The sequence below is a fragment of the Pteropus vampyrus genome, unplaced genomic scaffold (assembly GCF_000151845.1).
Source record: "Pteropus vampyrus isolate Shadow unplaced genomic scaffold, Pvam_2.0 Scaffold101, whole genome shotgun sequence".
NCBI lineage: Eukaryota > Metazoa > Chordata > Mammalia > Chiroptera > Pteropodidae > Pteropus > Pteropus vampyrus.
The window spans coordinates 4,585,560-4,609,242 of record NW_011888882.1 but is presented as its reverse complement, the minus strand read 5'-3'; the positions used below and the strand labels follow the sequence as shown (position 1 = coordinate 4,609,242).

The following is a 23,683-nucleotide window of genomic DNA, read 5'->3' as shown; positions in this document are numbered from 1 at the left end:
TTTTGGAATGTACTTACATCTCTAAGGTAGCGTTCCATCCACTTAATGATATCAATGCCTCGGATTCTATCCTCAAATATGTCAATCTACCAAAAAAAAAAAAAAAAAGATGCGGGAGGTGACATTTAATGAGAAGCTTTCTCTAGATGCAAAGCACGAGAAAACACAAGAGACTGCATACATTTAAAACTGAAGAAGTTATTAGTGCTTTTTTCAGGGAGATGCATGTAAGTCTAAAAAACAAAGTACAATTTTCTTAAAATGTTCCCTATTTCAATATTAGTAGGCATTTAAATATTTAATATCCATAATGAGAATATGGTGGTATGCATCAAAATATATCTTTGCCTACACAATAGTTATGTTTTAAAAATCTGAGAGACCACCAAGTTGGATGCAAGCCAGCAATATACAATAAATAAATAAATATCTATAATTTGAAAGGCAAACGTGATTCTGGAACATTTTAATGGAGGCATGGTGTGTAAGTATTGAGATACAATTATGGTGCTTTACTTGCATTAACCAGGCCATTATTATGGTATTATGTCCAGTTACAATCTATATGTTTAAAAAGAATTGTATGAAACTTGGAGCAAATCCAAGGAACTGTCACAAAAATAATTACCGAGATGGTGGGGAAAAGGTTCATGATGAAAGTCAAGAAGTAAGACTCTTAGGCCTTGAATTATCAAGTCTTTGAATGAGTATTGGAAGGGGAGAAAAGCCAGATATTTTATGTTTTACAGAAAATCAGATAAGAAGGCCTTTCTTTCTTGGGCTCAGGCTTGTCCTGTAGCCAGAAAATAATGTGTGTGTAAAGGTGCTCTTGATTGGAAGGGGGATTTTATATTGGAATGGGTGACTTGGGGAGAGTGTCTTTGAGGAGGGGTTATTTGATTCAGTCGCACTGCTCCCAGATCAGTTGTCCTAAACGTCACTTTGTTTTTTAGGGCTGATCACGTCCCAGGCGTTCAGCAAGCTTCCCATACCACCTCTGATCCAGCTTTGCCTCTCTTTTCCGCATATGCTCTGCCTACTTTACTCTCCACACTGGTGTCCCTGCACTGCACCCAAAAAGCAGAGTGCTGGTCCCACTGCTCTCTGAATTCTCCCTACACATTGACTTCCTCTTCCTTACCGTACCAAACTCTACTCCAGAGGTCCCCAACCCCCTGGGTCACAGACAGGTAACGAATCGGGCCACACAGCAGGAGGTGAGCAGCGGGCCAGGGAGCTAAGCTTCATCTGTATTTGCAGCCGCTCCCCAGCGCTAGCATAACCGCCTCAGCTCCACCTCAGATCATCAGGCAATAGATTCTCATAGGAGCACCAGTCCCTGGTGCCATAAAGGTTGGGGACTGCTGCTCTACCCTATTGTGACCACTGGTGGTTCTGGACGATTGACACATTATTATAACGTTCTTTCATTTACTAAATGTCTCATTTATGTCTGCCTTATCTCTTCAACTTAGTTCTGACCTTCCTATGGAACTAGATTGTACTTCATTACACTAAACTGTCAAATACATACAGTACATAATACAAGTTTGGAATATGTTTTTTCACTAATGAAACATAAAAAATAGAATGGCATTCCTTTTGGTTTGGATGACCATTTCTTACTTTAAAATGTCTGATGGCCAATGACTACATTAAATAACCTCGAGAAAGCTTTTGTAGCTCTCTGTGACTGTGTCAGTAATTCATTCGTATAATACAAGACAGAAGCACTATAATGTTGGGGCTGAGAAGAGACAGACAGCTTAGCTCTATTCTTGGTTCTATGATTGGCTTCTGCACTTCCCACTTGCATGAATTTGGAAATGTTACTAAAACTCTCTAAGTCTTACTATCTTTATTTGTGATACGTGGTTAGTAAACCTACTTCCTAGGGTGGTTGTGAGGATTAAAATGAGTTAACACGGAAAAGGCATGTCATAATGCCAGGCATGATGTAAGTACTCGATAAATGGTTATTGCTGCTGTTGTTGTTGTTGTTATTATTACTATTATTATTATTATTATTCCACCATCTAAATTATTCCCTGCTGCTGAGGTGAACATTCTGGGAATCACAATATGCTGGATATCTTCCGTTTGTCTCTCCAGATCTCTGACAAAGTCCACAGCTTCTGTAAGGCTAACTTCTCCACGTGGCTACTGTTATGGGCCAAATTGTGTCCCCTAAAATTTATATATTGAAGTCTTAACCCCCAGTTCCTCAGAATGTGACTGTATTTGGAGATAGAGGTAATTATCTTTAACGAGGTAATTAAGGTAAACATGGTCATATGAGTGGACCCTGATCTAATACGACTGGTATCCTTATAAATGGAGATTAGGACACACAGAGAAAAGACCAGGTGAAGGCTGGGGGAGAATACGGTCATTTACAAGCAAAGGAAGAAGCTTCAGAATGAAATCAATCCTGCCAAAACCTTGATCTTGAACTTCTAGCCTCTAGAACTGTGAAGAAATACATTTCTGTTTAAGCTCCCCTGCCTGTGGTACTTTATGGCAGCCTAGCAAACCAATGTAGCCACCCTCTTCAGGTGGCAGTAACCACTGGTCCCTTGCCTCTTTAGACCCAGGGGTGCTAACAACTCCCTGCTTTATTGCTTGTCCCAGGATATTACACAATCCCTGTGAATTCCCTAAAACTTACCTAGGGCTTTGAAAATAATACCTTTTTTAAACTCTCCTTAAGTTACCAATTAAGTTTTTTTCTCCACGAAGGGGATCTTAATGTATCAATCTGGTAACTTAGCTGTCGGGACTGGACTCTGTGATTTTTCCACAAGTCTTCATAGTGATAAGGGTCAAGGAGAGATTTAAATTCTTCCTAAGCAGCCCCTGAGTGTGAAGGTCACAAAAATCTGTCCTCTTCTCCAAGGGCAATCTGTATGCTTATTTGGAAAGGACCTAAAGAAGGTCTTTTCTGAAATGTTGGCCTATATCCTGTAATTCGATTTTATGTCATGGTTACCACAGTGCTTTTTTATTCCAGAAATAAGAAATTGAACTGTTGCCGTGAATAAATTGTATGCTTTTAAAAACTTTTAGACAGTCTCATTTAAAAAAAAATTATAAAATAAAGAAAAAATTCAAGTAAAAACTCCTGCTAAATAATGTTAAATAACCTTTAAAATTGACATTTAGTTACTAGGTATTCCTTCTTTATCCTTTGACATTCGTATTCACAGATATTTCCCTTAATTTTTTGTCACTCACTGTCACTAAATACCCAGAGGAAGCCTCAGTGTTTGAGGAAAGCCAGTTCTTTAAGTAGGCTCCTGTGGAATTTTATTTATCCTAAAGAAAAACTTACATGGCTTTAAGCTGTGCTGTTTGCAAAGCACTGCAGGGCGATTTGAGGAGTGTGCGCTTCTTGAGATTCCTTGGGCCAAGATCATGGTGAACTGCAGGGCCAGGCTGTCTACCTCCCCTAGAACCAGACCAACCGAGAACCTGGCCCTGCAGTCTCTGTCCAGAAGCGTGACTGCCGCATCACGGTGTGGAATGGCAGCTGTGCTCTCTGGGGGACCCAGGCTGCGGGGATTCCGCTTCAAACCTCGCAGCCCAGTGCCCAAAAAAAGAAACTTGTAAAATAAACAGGTGGCTGGTGAAGCCTGCAGCCTCCTGCATCGCAGGAAGCACAACCAAAGTAGGCATGATTGGTGAAAAAGGGCAAAAGTACAAAGTACAGCAAGAGGCTGGCGTTTCCTCCAGGCCGGAGGCCAGCTGAGTATGTGGTTGGCGTAAACGCCCTCCTGGCTGTACAGAGGCACTGAGGAGTCATTTAAAAAGTATTTAGGAAAAACATGTTGGAGACTGTATTGTTTAAATTCTAGAAGATAATTACCTAAATTTATAAGCATTTAGTTCGCAATCACATACGTCAAATAATATAGTTTAAAACATCAACGGTTACTCATACTTTTCTCCTTTTGCTTTTCTTCTCCTTCTACTCACTTTAAGTGTTTGGTCTTCACTTTGGATAAAATACTTACTGCGGTTTGGAAGCCATTTACCAACAAAAAGTTCACGAATTTCACCACCTCCATGGCTGTGTCCATAGAATAAGTGATAAAGACCTTCCCTAAGAGAGATTTTTCACATTTATTAGAAACTAGTCAAATAATAATAATTACATTCTGACCAACACTTGTATGCAATGTCTTTTGTTTCTCTAGAACAATAGAGAGAAACCTCCCGCATGGGGGTTGGTCTAAGTGCTTATGCCTGCAGCAGCGTGGATTACAGTCCTTAGGAGGCCCAAAAGAGCTGGGGGCCTGTCTAAGGGTGTGCACACTGCTCAGGGTGCATGGGAAGATGAGGCACAGGGAAGAGCGCTGGCAGGCTGAGACAAGCTGAGGAGGTCTTTTGAAAAACCACATGATGCCTTAACAAAACATCTTTCACCCAGAACCTGTGGGTCCTTAAGATAGGGCCACCACGTGGTTTCTTAGAGACACTTGGCACTGTGCCTAAGGAATACTCTCATAGCAGGCCAAGAAGCTGAGTCTGGCTAGGGGGTCACCCCACAGTGTCCTCTTTTGATCTCATGATGCTCTCTGCTGTCCTGAACTCTTGCTTGACAAGAGCAAGTGAGATGAGGGGGAAAATGATTCCCCTCCCCGTCATCCACTCACTGGTGGGGGAAAGGCCAGGAAGTTGGAGTAGACTAAAGTGCAACTCAGAAATGTTAGTAAAACTTAAGCAGCTTGGAAGAGATGCTGCCTCTGGGTGGCTCAGCGACACTGACCCCTCGCTCCTCCCTAGGTCAGCCTAGAACAACAACAGACTATATTGTGTCCACACTTGACCCAGTCAGCCTGAGAACTAGTATTTTCTCAGGCTTAAGTCTTGGGGAAATTATCTGGCTAGCACGTTAATGTGATAGATGAATAATCTTTGTGAGTTGGATTCAGTCTGGAATGGACCCCCTAAATCTCAGAAAGCCCCTGGGGCAGAGGGTGGAGAAGAAATGGGAGTTGGAGAGAAAATGAGTCTATATGTATTCCTCTATGCGTAGGCTCTTGTTTTTTCAAACACACCTTTCAAAGTGTCCAATTGGCTCATTTAAGCAGCCAGGCATATTGATGGCACTCAATTAATTTTTTTTCCTCGACCCCTTATATTCAACCAGTTCCTATGTAAGAAATTTAGGACTCCCTTTATAGATTATGGTAAGATAAATGTGATCTAAAAACTGACGCAAGAACTATATCCTTTGCAGAGTAGTACCCATTCTTCAGAAATGCTCAAAATTAAAATGTGTAAGATTTTAAGAAGATTAACACATTTTTATGAATGAAAAAACAATGGATCATTGTAATAGAAATATTTTGAGTCCTAAATGACTTAACAGACAGATCCTCAATAGAAATTAGCAAATGCAAAGGGCTTAATTTTCAAGTTTGGTTCAAAGAAGTACCCGGATTTGGACAGGACTTTTTAGAATTACCTGAGCTTCTCTAGCAAGCACAACAGAATATAACAATTTTACAAGTAGTGGCTGTTTTCTTAAGATTTCTGGGACTTACTACCCTGACTGACCTTAATATGAGAACATTTTGGTGATATTTCAGCATTTTTGTTTCTGGCTGCAAAATGTGGAAAAAGAATCATCACCTGACACTTAGTCGAATGTTTCTTTAAATAAAAGGCTTAGTTGCATCTGGTTCTAAGTCAGTACGGAGATTGTGACACTGATTTTTCCCAGCAAGATTGCTCATTCCTACAGGAAATGACCTCGTTCTTGATGGCTGCCACTAATTTATGGTGAGACACTAGGTCCCTGGCCAATACCACATGGACATCCAATCAATTTGCCCAGGGACAAGTCCACTCAAGAGCATCATTTAGAAGAGGGAAAAAGAATTGGGGTTATTTGTTGGAGTGGATGTTTAAGAAAATCTAGTGGTAAGCACTTTGTGAGTATTGTTAGTAGTGTCAGAATCACTGAAAACATTCATATGAAATGCTGGTCACTTTTTTTAGCAAAAGGCAAAAAAGGGAAATTTTATTTCACTGTGTTTATGATAAATATCCAAGGTTATGGATGCATAATCATGAAGTACTCTCAAAGTATAAGACCGGACAAGAAGAAGGAAAAGAAAAAAAAATTGTAAACAACTCACGCAGTTCTTCTGGCAAATTGCTTGTTTTCAGAGTTCCTCTGGCTGGAGGGTTACTAGGGGGTCTAGGGACAGCAGCTGGGAATGGAGCCTGGGGACCCTGTGGTCTCAACTCTGCAGGACACTCCAAGGACCCCTCAGGAGCTCCAGCTCTCTTAGGTGGCTGGTTATATAGCTGGTCCCTGGAAAATAATACATTTACAATAAAATGTTCATTTTTTTTTTTTTTTTTTTAACAAAGGCACATCTTGAGAAACAGAAAGGCTTTAAGAGCTATGGGAAGTACCGGTGAGCTACTCCCCTCCTCTGCTAACGTTTCTTTTCTGAGCCAGAGGGACAAGGGCAACTCCACAGTGTTTCAGTCAATAAGCATTTCAGCCAACTGCCATATGCAAGGGCCTATGCTAGGGGTCAAAAGAGGTAAGGAAGATGTGCTTTCTCAATTCAAGGACTGTCTAATTGGACTGACTTATCTCACGCACAAGGCAGATAAGGTCGCCAATAAAACACAGTATAATGGGTGACACATGAGGTTGGTGTTATAGGCATTCAGAAAACAAGACAGGATTTTTAGCTCCTGATAGATAACATTTAATTATGTATCAGAACGTAAAAAAGGCCATAAAGGTTTAAAAGTATTTATGTTGTTAATATATGAATGGAAATCTGATTTTGAAGACCCTTTAAGAAAGTTTCTACCACATGGTTATATGGAATCTTTATTATTGTTTTAGTATTCTTGTGAACATTCTGCTGAGAAGAACGATCAGATGCACTCATGTGACATTTGGAAGGCAGAAGGAAATGGAAGCCAGGCTTCTGCCACTTCCATGGTTTCTGTTGGTAAGTGTCATCATGAGGTGTTGAGTTCCTTGGGAAGCATCCCAGTGTCCCGTTACCAGCTATGCAGTGTCAAGGTCAGAGCATCCATTTTTGGCCAGTGGAGATCTAGCAGGCATAGAATAGCTGCAGAGCTGGCAGTTACCTGATTCTGGATTGTACTATGGTAGCATGGTCTATAATGGAGAGTTCCGCTGGGGTTCTGATCCTCTGCCTCTCTGACCATGACAGAGGAAGCAGCCTCTTCGATGTACTGTTCTGTGGTGTTGCTCTGAAATCATTCCTAGAAACCCTCCAGCCTCCAACAATTTTATAAGTACTCAGTTCCCAAGTTAAATTCCTTCTGCTTAAAATAACTAGAGTTGTTTCTGTTTTCTGTAATTGAATCTTAACTGATAAGGGGATTAAAACTGTGTCTGTAATGTTGTATTTCTTAAAAAAAAACTCTGAAGCAAATGTGGCACTATGTGAACATTTAAAAAACCTAGGTAGTAGACATGGATGTTTGCTATTGGTTGTGTGTTTGAGATTATTTTATATTTTAAGTTTTAAAAAATGTTTTGATTATAAAAATCTATATGTATATTCCAAGTTATTCCAGATTGTTCCCTATACTGTCCTAGTTTTGCCCAAAAGAGTAATCAGAAATTCTGAAAGTCTTATGTAATAGGATTTTAAATAATATTACACAGAATCCCAACTATAAAATATTTCTAAAATGTGAATATTTGAGGAAGTTATTTTTATTTTATATTTTTATTAACATATAGAAAAATTCCTGTAAAATATGCTTTCATCTAAAAGGGATCCAATTCTATATCCTCTTCACATTAAATCTCTTTATACTCAAAGCTGCTTAGTTGTTATAAAAGACAATTGTTCATTTGATAAAGAAATGGTAAGGCTTTGATAATATTCAAAAACTTCCATATAAAAACAATATCAGTATCATGAAGATTAATGACAGAGTAAACTTTCTGCATTAAGGCTCTCTTTGAAATTATCAGGAAGAGGAGAATTAGTTTCATTACCTGAACTTATTTTTCATTATCCTAAAGTGATAAGATAAATCCAAGGAGACCATAGCAGGCTTAAATTGATGTTACAAAAGCAATTACTCTGTGCTATAGTTGCAATTCTCTTTTAAATCTAAAATTATTTCAAAATAAATGTTTATTTTAAAAGTTACAGTTGTCTCCCCTATTCAATACCAAACATGTTTCGTAAAGGTGCTTAAATTTTACGATGCTTAATTCCAAGAAAATTTTGTTTTCTTGGAATTATAGATATTTCTCCTGCAAGAGTACTCATCCAGTTGTAAAATCACATTTTACTTAATTCTGTTATTTAAACTCCATGCAATTTCTTTCTTTTTTTTTTTTTAAATAAGAGACCTATTTGGAAAAAAGATCTGAGGGCTTGTGGGCTTTCGAGTAAAGGGGAAAGCAGTCATTTACCTTATTTGTCATTGTAATTAGGGTGGGCTTTTTTCTTTTAATAAACTTTTTTAGCTAATTACTAATGTCTATATTTCTGAAAAATCTGCTTTAATAAGACCTTCCTATCTCATTCTCTTCTCATAACAAATATAATTTTACTTTGAGTGGTATATAAAAGTCGTGCTTGAGCAGAGCAGGCATTTCATCTACTCTCTTTCTAATTTTTTCATCAATTAGGAAGCTCCATTTACATGAGGTTTTCCTATAATTTTTTAGATACATAAATCAAGAGAAAAGGAAAACTTGAAGAATGAGTCACAGAAAACAAGATAATAGTGAGAGAAAAATGATTAAAGGGTTAGACAACTGAAGTAAAAAAAAATATTTTTCTGGAAGAAGTATAGCAATAATGGCATTGAACATGTGTGAATGCTTTTGTTACAAAGAAAATAACAGGTTATTTAAACTAATTATTGGCTACTAATTGAGTTTAAAATTCCAAAGTAAGAAATGGATTTAAACAGCTACAGAAATGAAGAATATAAAAAAAGAACTCCCTAGAGGTAGAAGTTGGTCATAGTAAAAGTAAGAATCTATTTCATGGACTAAAAGGCCTGGTGATCTGAAAATAAAAGAAAAAAAGAGAGTGTGACTTAGCGTCTTAAGAGCTTTTCCTCCATGAGAATTTTGACTAGTCATCAGAGGCTTTATATGTCTGGCAAAGAGATCCTTGTTCAACCAGCTTCCATTTCCTCCTGACCTGAAAAGTCTACAAGGGGCATTCCACTGTGTGTCCTGACCACTAACCTGGGTAGTATACCAATAGAAAGTTTTGATACATCTTGATTACATTGGCATCATGCTTTTTTATGTTAAAACCGTCTGCAAGTTGGCCTGTCGTACTTACTGATACCTCTGGAGCCCTGGGGAGGAATAGTCTCTTTGTGCAGGCCTCTCTTCTTGGTCCCAGGGACTGGGATAATTCAGGATGACCTTCTGCACAGGGTGTGGGCCCCTCACACTGGCTCCAGGTAGGGGCTGTCCAGGCAGAGCTGGCTGGATCACTTGCTGGTAGGCTGCTCGAGGGTAGTCATGGCCATCTGTAAGTGAAAACAATAAAGAGAACAGGGAAGATTGACCTTAGCACCTTCATGTGAATGGAGAGGTAAGCTCAGTGCAAATTTGTGTCTTGATACCAACTGAGGGTACCAGATATCAGTTGCCTCCTCCGTGATGCTTGCCACATTTGCGTACTATCGTTTACTTGATATTTTTCATTAAATCGAGTCATTGTTTTTCTCTTTTCCTAAATAAAAACATCTGTGAAATCGAGTTTGGAGTCCTAATTGGAAAGTGCAAAGCTCCACACTGGTCCTTCTTTTAATAAGATATTTAGGATAATCCAACCACGAAGAACCTTTCGCACACCGTCATTCCTACCATAATTCCTCAAGTTTCTAGAACCCAAGGGTAGGATGTCCCCATGACAGATATGGAGTCACTACTCTTTCCTTTCCTTCTCCCAAGTGGACATACACACACCACATGTACACACATGCACACCACTTTCTCTGAGGAAGAAATAAATGAAATAAAACTTGGCTTATACCTCTGGGAAGTAACCAACCAGTTGGCAACACTACCTAACTTTCTTGGTCCTCTCTTGCTAAAGCCTATGTGCACTTTGGGCCAAGGCAGTTAGAAGGGGTCAGGGCTCAGAACGCAGCCAGAGCTGGCAGTGACTTATGTGAATGTGCAAGTTAGAAAAAAGTTGGTTCTAGCCAAGCCCAAGAGCAGCCAAGTCCCAAGGGAAGGACAGCCTGTATGACCAGGTGAGAGAAGAGCACCGAAGGTCAGAGGAGGGATGCAGGGAACCCAGTAAGGGTGAGAGAGGAAGGCTCTGAGGGAGGCCCAAGGGGTTCAAGTGTGGGAAACCTGAGAAGCGGGGATATACTTTAGGGGTGGGCCCAGACTCTGATGGGACTGGAGGGGACCAAGTGGATAACCCTGCAAAATGAACCGTGAGTGCCTCCTGGTGAGTCACCTTGGCTCAAGTAAGAAGTTGGAGGATCCAGGAGGCATAGCTAGTTAGGGTAAGAAGGAACCTTATTTTTCGAAAAAATATATTTATTGGTCTTTATTCTTTTTCTGATTATAAAAGTGATAATCGAATTTTCCCACTGTAGGTAGGATACATGCAGGGGTATAAAGCGAAATAAAATTCATAAGGAAGCAAGAAAGTAACAAATAAGGTAGGTGGGAACCAGAATGTAGAGGGTAAGAATGTGGCTAAGAATTGTATTCTTACTTTGATAAATAGTCGCAAGCCACTGAAGTTTTCAGGGGAACATTCAGGGGAATGATGGCTTCCAATACAGAACAGGAGACAAACAATGTGCATGTTCACTAGTGTGGCTGCCTCTAGGTCCCCACTGTTTGGACCCAGGAAACTTAGCTAGGTGCCCCTGGAAATGGCCCAAGCCAGTCTCTCAAGCATGGTCAGTTTCCCTGGATTCAATCTATTGTCTGCTTTGACCTGTGGCACCAGCCAGGTCCTTCCCGTCATGCTTCCTCTGGCAAAAGTGAGCATTCCCCTCCAACCCAGGTTGTCTCCTGGCCCTGACTATAACTCTTGCCTTATTATGGCTTATGCCTGGTTACAATATTAGGGACTTAAGGAAGGGGAGGAGGATACAAGGATCTGTCTGGGCCTATCCCAGCCCCTTGGCTGATAAAGGAGGCTATGATTTGGAGGGCATCTCTAAGAATGGGGAGACAGGACCACAGAAGCCCCTCTGGTCTAGGACAGGATACGCCACACAGGTTTTGCTTTTACAGTCTTCCTGGGGCATTATTTCAAGGGGCCCAGATTGCCAGTTGGAGTTTTAGGCCAATAGGTCATGTCACTACTGCTGCTCCTTCACTCCAGCTAGAAAAGGGCAAAAAGTGCCGCTGCCATCAGGTCACTGGGAATGGCCAGCCCTGCTTTTAGATGAGTCTTGCATGAATGGACCATTTTCAGAACCAGAGATCTCCTATTGCACTTAAAATCCACCATGCATAATCAGGTCCCTTGATCTTGATCTCATCTTCTACGATGCTCTGATGTACTCAGCAAGCCCCAGCTACCCTGGCTATCTTTCTTCATCTTGAACGCCCTAAGCTTGTCCCCACCTCTGGGATGCTGAGTTTGCCAACTTCTCTGCCCAGAATGATTTTGCTTTATATCTTTACAGATCAACTTCTTGTCATACAAAAATCAGCTCAGATAGCACCTGTGCAAAGAGCCCCACACCTTGACCCAGTTGCCATATCCCATCTTCCCGCCACCATTTTATTTTCTTCACAGTGCTTATCATCTGTTTGTGTAAGCATAACTCTTACTTGTCAACTTTTTGGCTGCCTTCCCTTCTAGCATCTAAACTCTGTGAAAGCATGTACCGTGTCTGTTTACCATCATGTCTCCAAGCACAGTGCTGGCACCAGTGGATGCTTAATAAATGAATGAAGACTGAATAGTTACAAAGGCAACTCCACACACACAAAGAAAGAGAAACCATTTAGGACTGCACAATCTGCTTGCTAGGTCTTAGGTCTTCTAGACTACCTCTCATCCACTGTCCATTGTTTTATGTTTGTTTGTTTGTTTGTTTTTGACCCAGTGTCTCCCTCTGAAAGTAGGAAGAAAGCTAAGGTAAAAGAGGAGAAATTTGCTAGTGGCCTTGAACATTTTTAATGTTTGAAGCTATTTTTTGCTTCCTATATTCGTTAATAAGAAGCTAATAATGTTTTATTTGCTTTAAAAGAACTATCGAATTCTAATCATAGGTTTTGTTTCTTTTCCAGAAAGTGGATGTTAGTGCTGTTAATCAAAAGCCTTGGAATCAAGGTCATATGATTTCTAACAGATTATTTCCCGCACAACATGTTTTTGTCTCATAGCAACAAATCTTATCATTAAAATCACCAAGGCATGTGGGCTAAAGTGTTTGATTAGCTGTAACTTTCGTTTCTGCAATGGCCACCTGTGGTAAAAACTTACACTGGTTTATGTGAGCACAAGAAATGATCCACCTCATCTATTTTTACTATTAGGGTAATGACAATATAGTCCTCTGTATTATCCTTTGATTGTTTAATACAAAGAAATATTGACTATCAGAGGCTCAAACAAACATAAGCTTTCCCTTTTGTAAGTAGAATTTGATTGCTTTTGTCTGGAATTAGGCTGGTTGTGTAGAAAAGTTGCTAAATAAAAACTATACTTATCAGGTAAATGAATATCACTTCATTGCTTACGTTTCTACTAATCTGACTGAGGCTTTCTAATTTAGCTGAAAACTATATATATAATAATGGCTAACATTTATTGAGCACCTGCTACATACCAAGTACAATTCTAAGTTCTTTATTCAAGACTACAGAATTCAATTTTCTGTTTTCCTAAAGAAGTTTAACTCAGAATAAAATCCAAATGCCTTACCACGATCTTCTAGCATATCATTTTCCCCCTGCTCACCCTGCTCCAGCCCAACTGGCTTGCTTTTGGTACCTTAACTATACCAAGCTCCTTGCTTCCTTGACCCTCTCATCCTTTGGGTTTCAGCTCAAATGTATCCTCCTCAAAAAAGGCCTCCTCTGGCCATCCCGTCTATTAACATCTGTTATAAAACCTGGTTATTTCCTTTATAGCACTTATACTTTGTTGTTTTCTTTGCTGATTTCCACTTATCTGTCTCCCTAGTAGACTGTGAATTCCATGAAGACAAGAACATGTGTTGTATTTACTACTGTATACCCAGTGACTAGCATAGAATTAGGCAAATATTTGTTGAATAAGTTGATAAATAAATGGGTAAATTCTGTTTCCAAATCCATAGACCTCCCTCCATTTCATCCTCTCCCATACGACAACTACACATGGCCTTTCCCAGGCTTGGTATCACAAAGGTTGTACTCATGATTAGAGATCACTCCTTTCCCCAGGAAGTAGGGAATAGAGTTCTTTTTATTCATTCAAAAAATATTTATTGAACTTTGAGGGCTAGACACTTGGTGAACAGAGATAAATAGAATACTCTTCCCTTAAGTAGTTCAAAATAAACAGAGAAAGAGAGAAAAATCTGTGTGTCTGTGGGTGTCTGTTTTGAAACACAAACCCACACTCGTTAGTGTGTGAGGAGAGGCGTGCAAATCAGCAGCCACCTACATGGGAGACTTAAGAATTACTGCCCCAAAATATCTCCCCCACTGACTTGTCCCCGGTGCCTAAAATTCCATCAAGAGAGTTTATTCTGTAGGAGATGAAGACTAGAAGGTGGTGGGTGATGTGACAGACAAATGCTTTGTTAGCATGGTAACTGTTCGATTCTGAGAAAGTGTTAATCACGAAACAAAAACACGAACCTTACACAATCATAAGTGGGTGCCCAGAACGGTATCTTATTTGTCAGTCTTATGATCCTTTTGGTCTGGGTACACATGGTCTTCGTGTTACTGGGTTTTTACCACTTGGAATTTGTAAACCAAATTCTAAATGAGGTTTTCCACTTACCAGTCAAAACATTCAACATTTTTCTTCCTTATTAAGAATGGTATTAAAAGAGTTTATGAGAGGGAAAATAAAATCTGATTTTCAAATTGTCAAAAGACATCATGATATGATGCAGTTTAGCCAGGAAACAAAATGGCCAACATAAACTGTTACAGGACTCTCACAGCTGTAAGCAGCTGTGTTTCCTGAAAGGCAACTCCTTTCTTGATGGTTTCTTCCATCTGGTTTGTTTTTTCCTTACTTTTTAATTGTGCATGCATTCTAGCACACAAATAATCACTTTTGTTTTTTTCCCATCCACACGAGCAATAGTAGGCACGTGTCCAGTTTTATTCTATTCAGTCTTTTTGGTAGAGAAAACAAGAATTTTATAGTAGAAATAAGGGCTCTTTAGATTTAGTACATCCCCCCCCCCCCCCCCAATTTATTTGTATCATTAATGTTATTTGATTGCACATCATGATCTGCATTCTGGTGACCTTCCCAGAAGGATTCTGAGGCTGCCTTCTCCAGGGATTGGGAGGAGAAGGAAACATAGGCTTATTCTACTTCTCATTTTTACTTGCTTTGAGAACTCTTTTCTTCTTTTTTTTTTTTTTTTTTTTACATAAAAGGGGTGACTAGTTACCATTTCTGCTTTAACTTGCAAAGGCTAGGATATGTCATTTGCATGGTGATCATCATTTATTTATATTTTCATTAACGGATGAGGAAGTACTGTTCTTCTAAAGCCTAGTAGAACCACGTAGCCATGGTTTCCAACTGCACAAGCATCCCTTAGGTGAACAGCTCTTTTGAAGTGGTTTTGTTGGCAATTAAATGCAGTTATAGCCCTGACATGAAACTAAGCATTTGTACACCTGCTTTGAATACTTAAAATCTGTACCAGCAAGAGGGATCTAGAGGTAGAGGGGCACTCTACAGGCTGTGCTGCAGGATTTTAATATAAATAATATTTAAATAATAACAACAACTAAGAAGTGCTCATAAACTCTTTTAATACCATTCCTAATAAAGGAGAAAAATGCTGAAGGTTTACTGCAAGCCAGCCACGTTCCTAGTGTCTTTAATGCATTATCTTATTTAACCTTCATAGGAGCCATTGCTCTTAGAGGCCTTATAAAATATTCTGGGCTTTCTGTACCCTGAAGAAAAACCATAACCATGGGCTTCCATGGCAAAATAGGCCCAATCCTGATCTTTTTCCCGGTGATAAGATGCCCTCAGAAGCCAGGGCCAAGGCATATGCACAGTGAATTAGGGTGAACCTGCCTATACACTCTCATTCCCCTTACTTTTTTCTTTTCAGCTTTTACCTATTTTTAATTATAAAAGGAATGACTGTTTGCCATAGCAAATTTAACAAACATATATAAAGTTAGAAGGAAAATCTCTCTCTCTTCTTAATTCCCTGTCCCTCTTCCCTTATGATTACTCTTCATGTATCTTAATGTATCGCTCTTAATGCATAGTTTTTATTTATTTATTTTTCTAGGTGAGGCAACCCTTGGTTGACCTCACAGATTGCAAAGATCTTGTCAGCTTACAATTCCTTATTTTTTAAATTTTTTTATTTTCTATGCCTCCAGCACCTGGTCTTCCTAGGTGGTCTCGACCCTGCTTAGCTTCTGGGATCAGATGGGATCGGGCTTGTTCAGAGTGGCATGGCCGTAGACTAAATGCATAGTTTTTTTAACATATATATTTTAAAAAATAACACATATGGGATCAACACTGCATGCTTTTTCATCTAATCTTTTTATGGCAGAATGTATATTTTATTCTGTGTAATAGTCCATCGTATAACTAAATCACAGATTACTTATCTGTCCCGTTATTGATAGGCATTTTAGTTTTTATTTTTACTCTAATGCAACAATGTTTTAATAAATATTCTTGATCATGTATTTCTATATGCTTGTTTAAAGTTTCTATAGGGTATATTCCTACAAGTGAGACTGCTGGGTCAAAGAGGAAGTACATTTAAGTTTCGACGAATAATGGGATTGCATTCTAGAAGACTGTATCAATTTACACTCCTACCAAGAGTATATGGGAGTGTTCATTTTTCCAAAACTCTACAACACTGGGTGTTATTCAAGAATTTTTTTTTTTTTTTTTTTTTTGCACATCTAATTAGGAAAAGAGCTACCTTTAAAATTTGTGCATATATAAACTTTAAAATTTAGTAAAGTTAAGCTTGGTTTCATATGTTTATTGGTTGTTTGTATATCTTCTGTGAATTGTTCCCCCTTCTTGTCCAAATTCTCTCCTCTCTGCCTTTCATCATCTCTTTTCACTCCCAGGATCCTAGGTACCCCTTTCTTCCCCTGCCCTTCAATAGAAGGAAATAATATAGAGAGGAAGAAGGGACCTGATGAAAGAAAGCAGGTCCTGAGGTGTTAGAGGCTAAAAGTGTTCCCAGTCAGGAGTTTTGCATTTTAGTAGAACCTGCCCAGAGTTGCCAGTGGTAACCTACAAAGACTGGATTGCTAACTGTGCCATTTCAGGCTTCAACAGGAAAAGTATTTTCAAGCAGAAAAATCTTCCTGGGATCCTCATGTTATAATGAATCAATGCTTTCTTTGTCTATCACCTGGAGGCTTTCTCCTGTTAGGTGATAAGGGCAACTGCTTGGGACTTAGTATCACAAACCCCTTGACTAAGTATTCACACTTCTACATGTTAATTTAAGGAATTAATCAGAAATGCAGATAAAAAGTTAGGTATATAATGTTTGTCCTATCATTGCTTATTGGATAAGAAACTGGAAACTATTGAAAATGTCCAACAAGAGTGAAAAATACAATTCGGTAGAGCCATCTGATTAAACACTATGCAGCATTTTAAAATGACGCTAGAAGTGCACTGAATGTCATTGGAAATTATTTTAATTTTATATTAAATATATATGCTAAGAAAAAAGAAACAGAAATAAATATGTCAAAAACCCGATAAGAAATTATATTTAGGTGACAGAAATATGAACTGAACTTTTGGGCATATTTCAATTTTGAGAGTGTGCAAATATTACTGTTATGATAAGAAAAATTATTTTTATGTGCAGATAGTTTAAAAAGTAGTTTATGGTATTATTCTCACAAAGTATTCCTTTTTAACCTGGAAATCATTGAGAAATAAACCCAACCTGACCCTGCCAAGGTTTGTTTCTCATACTTAAGGAACTTGGCCACCAAACCCATCGTATTCCTGAGCACTCAGAGCAGGCAGTAGCTTCCACCACCCCCATCAGTGACTTCCCAGCTTCTAATACCCTGGGTCCCAGTTTTAGGCCTCAAGTGTTGTTTCTGCATCTCCTAGCTTTACTCCTACACCTTCATTCTTATCTGATTCTTCTGTTAAGTTCCTCTACCTCCTTCTTCTTTTTTTTTTTTAAATATGTTAATTACTGTGTTGCTCCATTAACTTTAGAAAGGTTAAACTAAATGTATCTGCATAATACATTAATTGCGATTGATTACAGCATTTGTAAGTATTTCTATAATTTATTTTAAAGGTAGGCATCAGGCCTTTGGTCAGACTCTTCTTATACCATTTAAACTGCTTTTTGTGCAGTGCTTATTTGCTAAGAAAAGTATCATATCTCAGAGCCCTATGTTTGAACTGTAAAGCCTCTCGTAATTTTCCAGTGGCCTCAGTGGAGATTTAATATCAAGAATTCCGATGGGCCTTTGAAGACTATCACTCTCAGAGATGCTTAATGCACTGATGCATATTTTTCATTCATTCACTTATTCAGAAATAACTTATTGAGAGTCTAGTGTGTGCTAGTCATTGTGCTAAATGCTGGGGGAATTGTGGATTGAAAATACATCTTTGTTGGAAAAGCTTGCATTCTGGAAGAAGAGGTAGACAAGTTTATAACTAGTTGCCATACTGGTTACTGGGTGCCCTGACAGGCAGAAAACAAGGAAACAGAAGGAACCGATCTAGGGAAGTTTCCAGAGGGACACTGGAGCTAAGTCTTAAAAGATGTATATTGTGATGTTTGTATAACTCTGTAAATATACTACTATTCATTGACTTGTACACTTAAAATGAGTAAAAGGTGAACTTTACAGTATGTAAATTAGATCCCAATAAAGCTGTTAAAGAAAGAAAAGAGGTATAGAACGAGGTCAAATACACAAGAAGGGGAAGAACATCCTGGTTAGAGAGATGAGTGTGGGCAAATACCTGGAGATGTAAAATAGCTAGACAAGTTAGGAAGACTGCTGGTCCTTGGATGTGGCTAGAATATAGGGTAGAGATGGATGGTTCAAGTCTCCAAAGAGATTTAAGCAACAGAATCACAGGAACAATTTCATCTTCATGCAATGGTATGAACACAGAGTCTCAATGACTTTCTAGGAATCTTCTAATTTTTTGACTGAAGGCCCCTTTCTCTGCCAAATCTAAGTTGGGGAAGAAGCGTACAGAGAAAGAAGAACCCAGATGCCCGAGAATTAGGACAACAAAACAATTTTCTAGAAGTCCTTTGGGCTATCTCACTGCCTCTAGGAAGATTTCAGTTAAATTAACCCAGACAGAGGAATCTGTTTTGTTCTTAAAGTTTCCTAGAGAAGCAGGTTCCAAGTGAGACAGGTTTTTTGGCTAAGATAAAGCGTTCTTCTAAGGCCCATTGCAAATCCAACCACCTATGGAAAGCCCACAGGAAGCTGAATGTCCTTCCTGCATTCCTGCAGAATGACCTGTCCGTGCTGGTCTACCGATACAAGGCATTGACGCGAGGCCCTTATTTACTCAGTTACCCAGCCCAGAAGGTCCAGAAGAGGGAAAGGTCACTTACATGGTGCCTGGTGATCGGGACCTCCAGGACAATGGCAATGATAGTTCCACTGAGCGTGTGGGGAAGGGTTGGGAGGCAGCATCTGTGCACACGCTGGATACCGCTGAGGTTCAAACGGATGGAACTCCCTGGACCTGAGAGGTCTGGGGAGGTCCTGGGGGTAACACACAGAAGTGAGGGGCAGGGGCCTTTCCAGCTGCCTGATGCCCAGGACGTCCTGGGGCTGGGAATCATACCCTGTGTCTATCGTAGGCAGATCTGGAGCTGCTCGGTTCCTGTGGGGCTGGAGCCGTTGTACAGTTTCTTGGCTACTGCCTGAGGAGTCTGCTGAGTCATTAGGTGAACCTTGGTCCGATTTGTCTGAGTCATGGCCAGTGTCAGGAGAAGCTGCTGAGAGCTGAGATCCCAGCCATTGAATACGTTTTTCCATAAGTGAAAACTGGTGCTGTGGGGGGAGGGCCCCAATCACAGACTCAGGCTGAGGCTTGTTGGCTGCAGAGGAGCCTGGGGGAAAATCTCTGCCCGGGTCCGGATGTCTCCTCCAGAAGCTGTCTTCACTCTCCTCCAGGACTTTACTGCGCAGGCAGATGACCTGCTGGGACACAGGCTGCTGGTGATTTGAGAGTTTCAGGCGTGGATGAACATGAGAAAAGTCTTCTGAGGAATGGTAAGGGGTTTGGGGAGCAGACAAGCTGTTGGGTGCCATGTTCCTTATATTTGGAGCAGGCGGTTCTGGTTCCTTTTCCAGGGAATATTCTGGGATTGCTTTCAGTAACTGACTTGAGTATGGTTCTGATTCATCAACCTCCACAGGAATGCTTCGGTTCATTCTAGTTTCTGGAACAAGAGAAAACATGCCACAGCCTAAGAAGACAGATCATTTCTTGGAGTCCCCATTTTATGACCTTAAGGGACCTCGTGCAAGATATGGTTTAAATTAACAGTAGTGTGACACCAACATGTTTGCAGAGCCCCCAGTCACATAAAGTTGTTTACTTATCCTCCAGGCAAAGACATTCGTGCTTATTAAGATATTTTTATCTAGAAGGCAATTCAAAGAATGTGACTGGACTATCATGTGGTAGACAGCACAAGGGGAAGACACATGAAAATCATCGGCCAGCTATTGAAGATAGAGAAATTATCACGATGTGGGCTGCTTCTTGTGTGCTTATAAATGTATTAAGCATATGTGGAGGAAACATAAGACACTGCTACGTTGGTTGCCCTCGAAGATGGAATTAAGCTGGGGGAGAGAAGTGAGATGGAGCGTTTTCAGCTTTTAAACTTTTAAAATTTTGCTCTGCGTGACTATTGCCTAATCAAAAAAAAAAAGAAAGAAAGAAAGAAAGAAAGAAAGAAAGAAAGAAAGAAAGAAAGAAAGAAAGAAAGAAAGAAAGAAAGGAAAAAGAAAGCCTGACTTTAAAAGCACTGAAAAAAAGGTCACAGTGACATTCTGCGCTCAAAAACTGCAGGTTGTTTAGAGGACTTAATTTCCTCTGGCGCTTTGCCTGCAATGAAGGTAGCCATGACCATCTGGGTTGTGATATACCGGCTAAACTAGCAAGGTTTGTTAAACTAGCCTTAAGCCTACAGAGCCTTTAGCCCACAGTCCAGGTAATATTAGTTTTATCTGTAAAAATAGAACTCTTAATCAACATGACACAATGAGAGAGAAAATCAGCCTCCGCTTATCATTAGTTGAGATGATGCCCCAGGACACCTAGGCTCCAGGGGAAGGAGGACAGCGCAGGAGTGACTGGAGACTTGCAGAAGGCTCCGGAGCAGCTGTTAGTGGGAGGGAAGGAGGGAGTGAAAAAGAAAAAAAATCTCAGAGGTTTGTTCGACGCAGGCCTTGTACATAGCATACTTCAAATACCACACAGAGAAAGGAGTGGGGCCAGCGGTGGTGGAGTTTTAAATTCACATTTTGGATCCATGTAGAATTTCAACCAGAACATTTACTGAGAACTTGCTGTGCCTAAAATCATGATATCTATCAATGATTGTTCTAAGACAAGTTTTGAGAAACATGAATTCACCTTCTTTGGAGCCATGTATCCAACCCAATGACAATATGACAGCGTGTGCTTTAAAATGCTCCCCCTCGGAACAGAGGTAGGGCCAGTGGTTTCCTCCAAATTTACCTTCACTGCCTACAGAGGGATACCTCCATGTGCCTCTCCACCGCCTGCCAAATAAATGCTCTTTCATACTCCTCTTACCTGCACTTGGTAACAAACTGACTCATTGCTGCAAACAGACTTTGTGCTATTCTCTAGCACAACAGAAAACGCCAGCTTCTAATTCCCCCGCTGGCTCTCCCTTTCTAAGTCTCCCCTGCTGCTGCTGTCTCCCTTCCAGGCCGCTGTCCAGGCTGTTGTTCCTTTCCCCCTTGGCTCTTCAGAAGAGACCTCATCACCTAAAGTGATAAGACCCTGTAAAAATGAACAGGAACCTACCCCAAACACAAATATTTCAACTATTATTTTTAAATACTCACCATGGTTTTCTTTTGTTTATTACGGGTTTTTTTTTTTTTTTTTTTTTTTTTTTTTACTGCTATGAAATTGGATATGCCATACAACATGCTCTTCAGCTGGTCAGGAAACAAAAGTATTTTCTGAAGGGCTGGCTGAGTGTTGTATAATCTTCTGCGAGCATCTGCGGGCCCACAGCTGAATGCGAGGGCAAAGAGAGGCATCAAGGGAGCCAACTAGTGAGAGGACTAAAGTCCGTCCACTCTTATGTGATTCACTTTCATTGCCCACACTTCAGAGACCACTGTTTACATTCTTCCTGGGTTTTCAAAGGCGAATACCTTAGAAATGCTTCCCTAAACAATAGCAAAAAGGCTGCAAATTCTACTCTTCCAGCTGAGGAGCCTTCAGGGGCTTGAAGGAAGCTAATAAAAAAGATGATGTGCTAAGGAGATATCTGAAGTCCATCTTATGGTGGGAATTCTACAGTTAAAATTGGTCTGAAAAGGAACAAAGGGCCCCTGGGATGGTAGTAAATAAACCTGGGATGGCAAGGAACAACCTCTCAGGAAAGCTATGGGATTAGCAATCCTTCAAAAACAAAATGGACCCTGATTTTTAAAAATATGTCGCTATCAAATAGTCAATCAGCAAATAATTACTGAACCCTGCTATGTGTCCAACTCTATGCTGTGAATCCTCCTTCTGAGGCATGGGCTTAATTTTAAAAACTTTTATAATAGGTAATACCTACAAGTGATACCAAATTCAAGAGTACAAAATGATATAGAGTAAAAGGAAATAAAAATTAATTCTAAAGATATGTCAAATGTCATTCCTATCTTCAAGTTGCATATGATCCAGATTGAGAGAGAAAACTACTAGAGGCTCTACCTCAGGGCCTTTGCACTTCCTGTCCCTGCTTCTTGGAACACTCTTGCCCCACATTGCTGCATGGCTTTCTCCCTTTCTCCTTCAGGTTTTTATTCAGCTGTCACTCTCTCTGTGAGTTCTCCCCGGTCACTGTCTCTAAAAGTTTTACATACCTCTCTTACTCCCTGTCTCTCTTCCCTGCTTTATTGTCCTCTCTAGTAGTTACCATCATCTTATACATCATCATACTACAATATGTATATTATAAATACAAATATCTGATACAGTGTTTATTGTCTTCCCTTCCCTCCTTCCCCGGAATTTAAACTTCACAAAGGTATGATTTCACGGCTATATTCTCAGCACCTAGAATTGTACCTGGAGCATAGTAAGTGCTTAATTAATATTGGTTAAATGAATAAATGCTTGATGCCTAGTTCAGAGAGGGGACAGATCCGTGTAGCTGGCAGGATCACTGATAGTGAGAATGTTAGGCTCCATGAGGGGTAGCAGGGAGTATTTGGTGGACCGAATCCTCAGAGTTCTTAAAATTGTACTACAAGGGTACTCTTCTCCCTTCTTCTCTTTCTTCCTCTCAAATATTTAAGTGCCCACTCAGTGTCAGGCCCCAAGGTGGGCCTGGGCCATGCCTAAGAGGTCCTGCCCATAGGCAGAGTTGACCATGACCCTCACTTGCTAAATGAAGGCGATTCTACCACCCAGTGTGATGAGAACATCTGCTACTCTGCTCCAGATGGGGAGGCAGCTGGTCTAGTCATGTATCCTCAGAGGTTCGCCCAGAACAGCAGAGGGCGGGGCATGCCTGCAGCTACCATGTGGGGCCCTTCCCAGCCCTAAACCCTCCTGAGGGTGTCACAGAGAACAATTACACAAAAATGCCACATCAGAGGGCTATGGACAGATTAATGGGTTGTGTTGAAAATGGCAGTTTTATTTTTTGGTCTTTAATGTCAATATTGTAAGAATACTACACATTCAAAAAAAAATCACTTAGTATCTCGCCACCCCTAACTATTTCTGTTGTCCCCTGTTTTATTCCAGAGTGTCTCTATATGATGTCCACGTGGTTGTAACCCTGGCATTGCCTGTGCTCCAGTCCCTAACAAGAGTGGCACTTGGATTAAAATGGAAAAACCCTGTTTCCAACGATGACCTAGAAGAGAAGGCTCTGACCCCTAAGGGGAACAGAAGGCCTGCCAGCCAGGACCCTGTGAGCACCAATGCTGGCAGCGCCCTGGACAGTCTCGGGCTCAATAGCATGAATGCTGAGCTCAGGAAGCCCAGGAGCAGCTGAGGCCTGCCAGGCCTGGTGGACAGTGGCCACGTCTGCCTCACCATGGCAAATCCCTGGGGAGAGGCTGGAGGATGAGGGGACCCACGGGAGCTTCCGGATCAGAATCTCACTCTGAAGCCCACAATACAGATGCTTGGGACCCACACACAGAGATTCTGAGGTGGAAACAGGACTCCTGTGAATTTTTATTTGGGTCCCATTGGTAAACAGGTTCTCTCATACTTTGCCA

At 40.4% G+C, this 23,683-nt stretch overlaps 1 protein-coding gene across 2 annotated transcripts in view; it reads right to left on the bottom strand.

The window, feature by feature from the left end:
- Window positions 1-23,683, bottom strand: part of TRAF3IP2 (TRAF3 interacting protein 2) — a 41,418-nt gene that overhangs the window by 8,054 nt on the left and 9,681 nt on the right. Inside the window, exons 2-6 of one of the 2 annotated variants that reach the window (XM_011364809.2) lie at window positions 18,787-19,623; window positions 9,330-9,522; window positions 6,147-6,325; window positions 4,014-4,102; window positions 18-86 (exon numbers count right to left, since the gene is read on the bottom strand). In XM_011364809.2, coding sequence (XP_011363111.1) covers window positions 18-86; window positions 4,014-4,102; window positions 6,147-6,325; window positions 9,330-9,522; window positions 18,787-19,615 — 1,359 coding nt within the window. In that variant the 5' untranslated portion in view covers window positions 19,616-19,623. The remainder of the gene's footprint in view (window positions 1-17; window positions 87-4,013; window positions 4,103-6,146; window positions 6,326-9,329; window positions 9,523-18,786; window positions 19,624-23,683) is intronic. The other variant, XM_023533381.1, reaches the window with a different exon arrangement.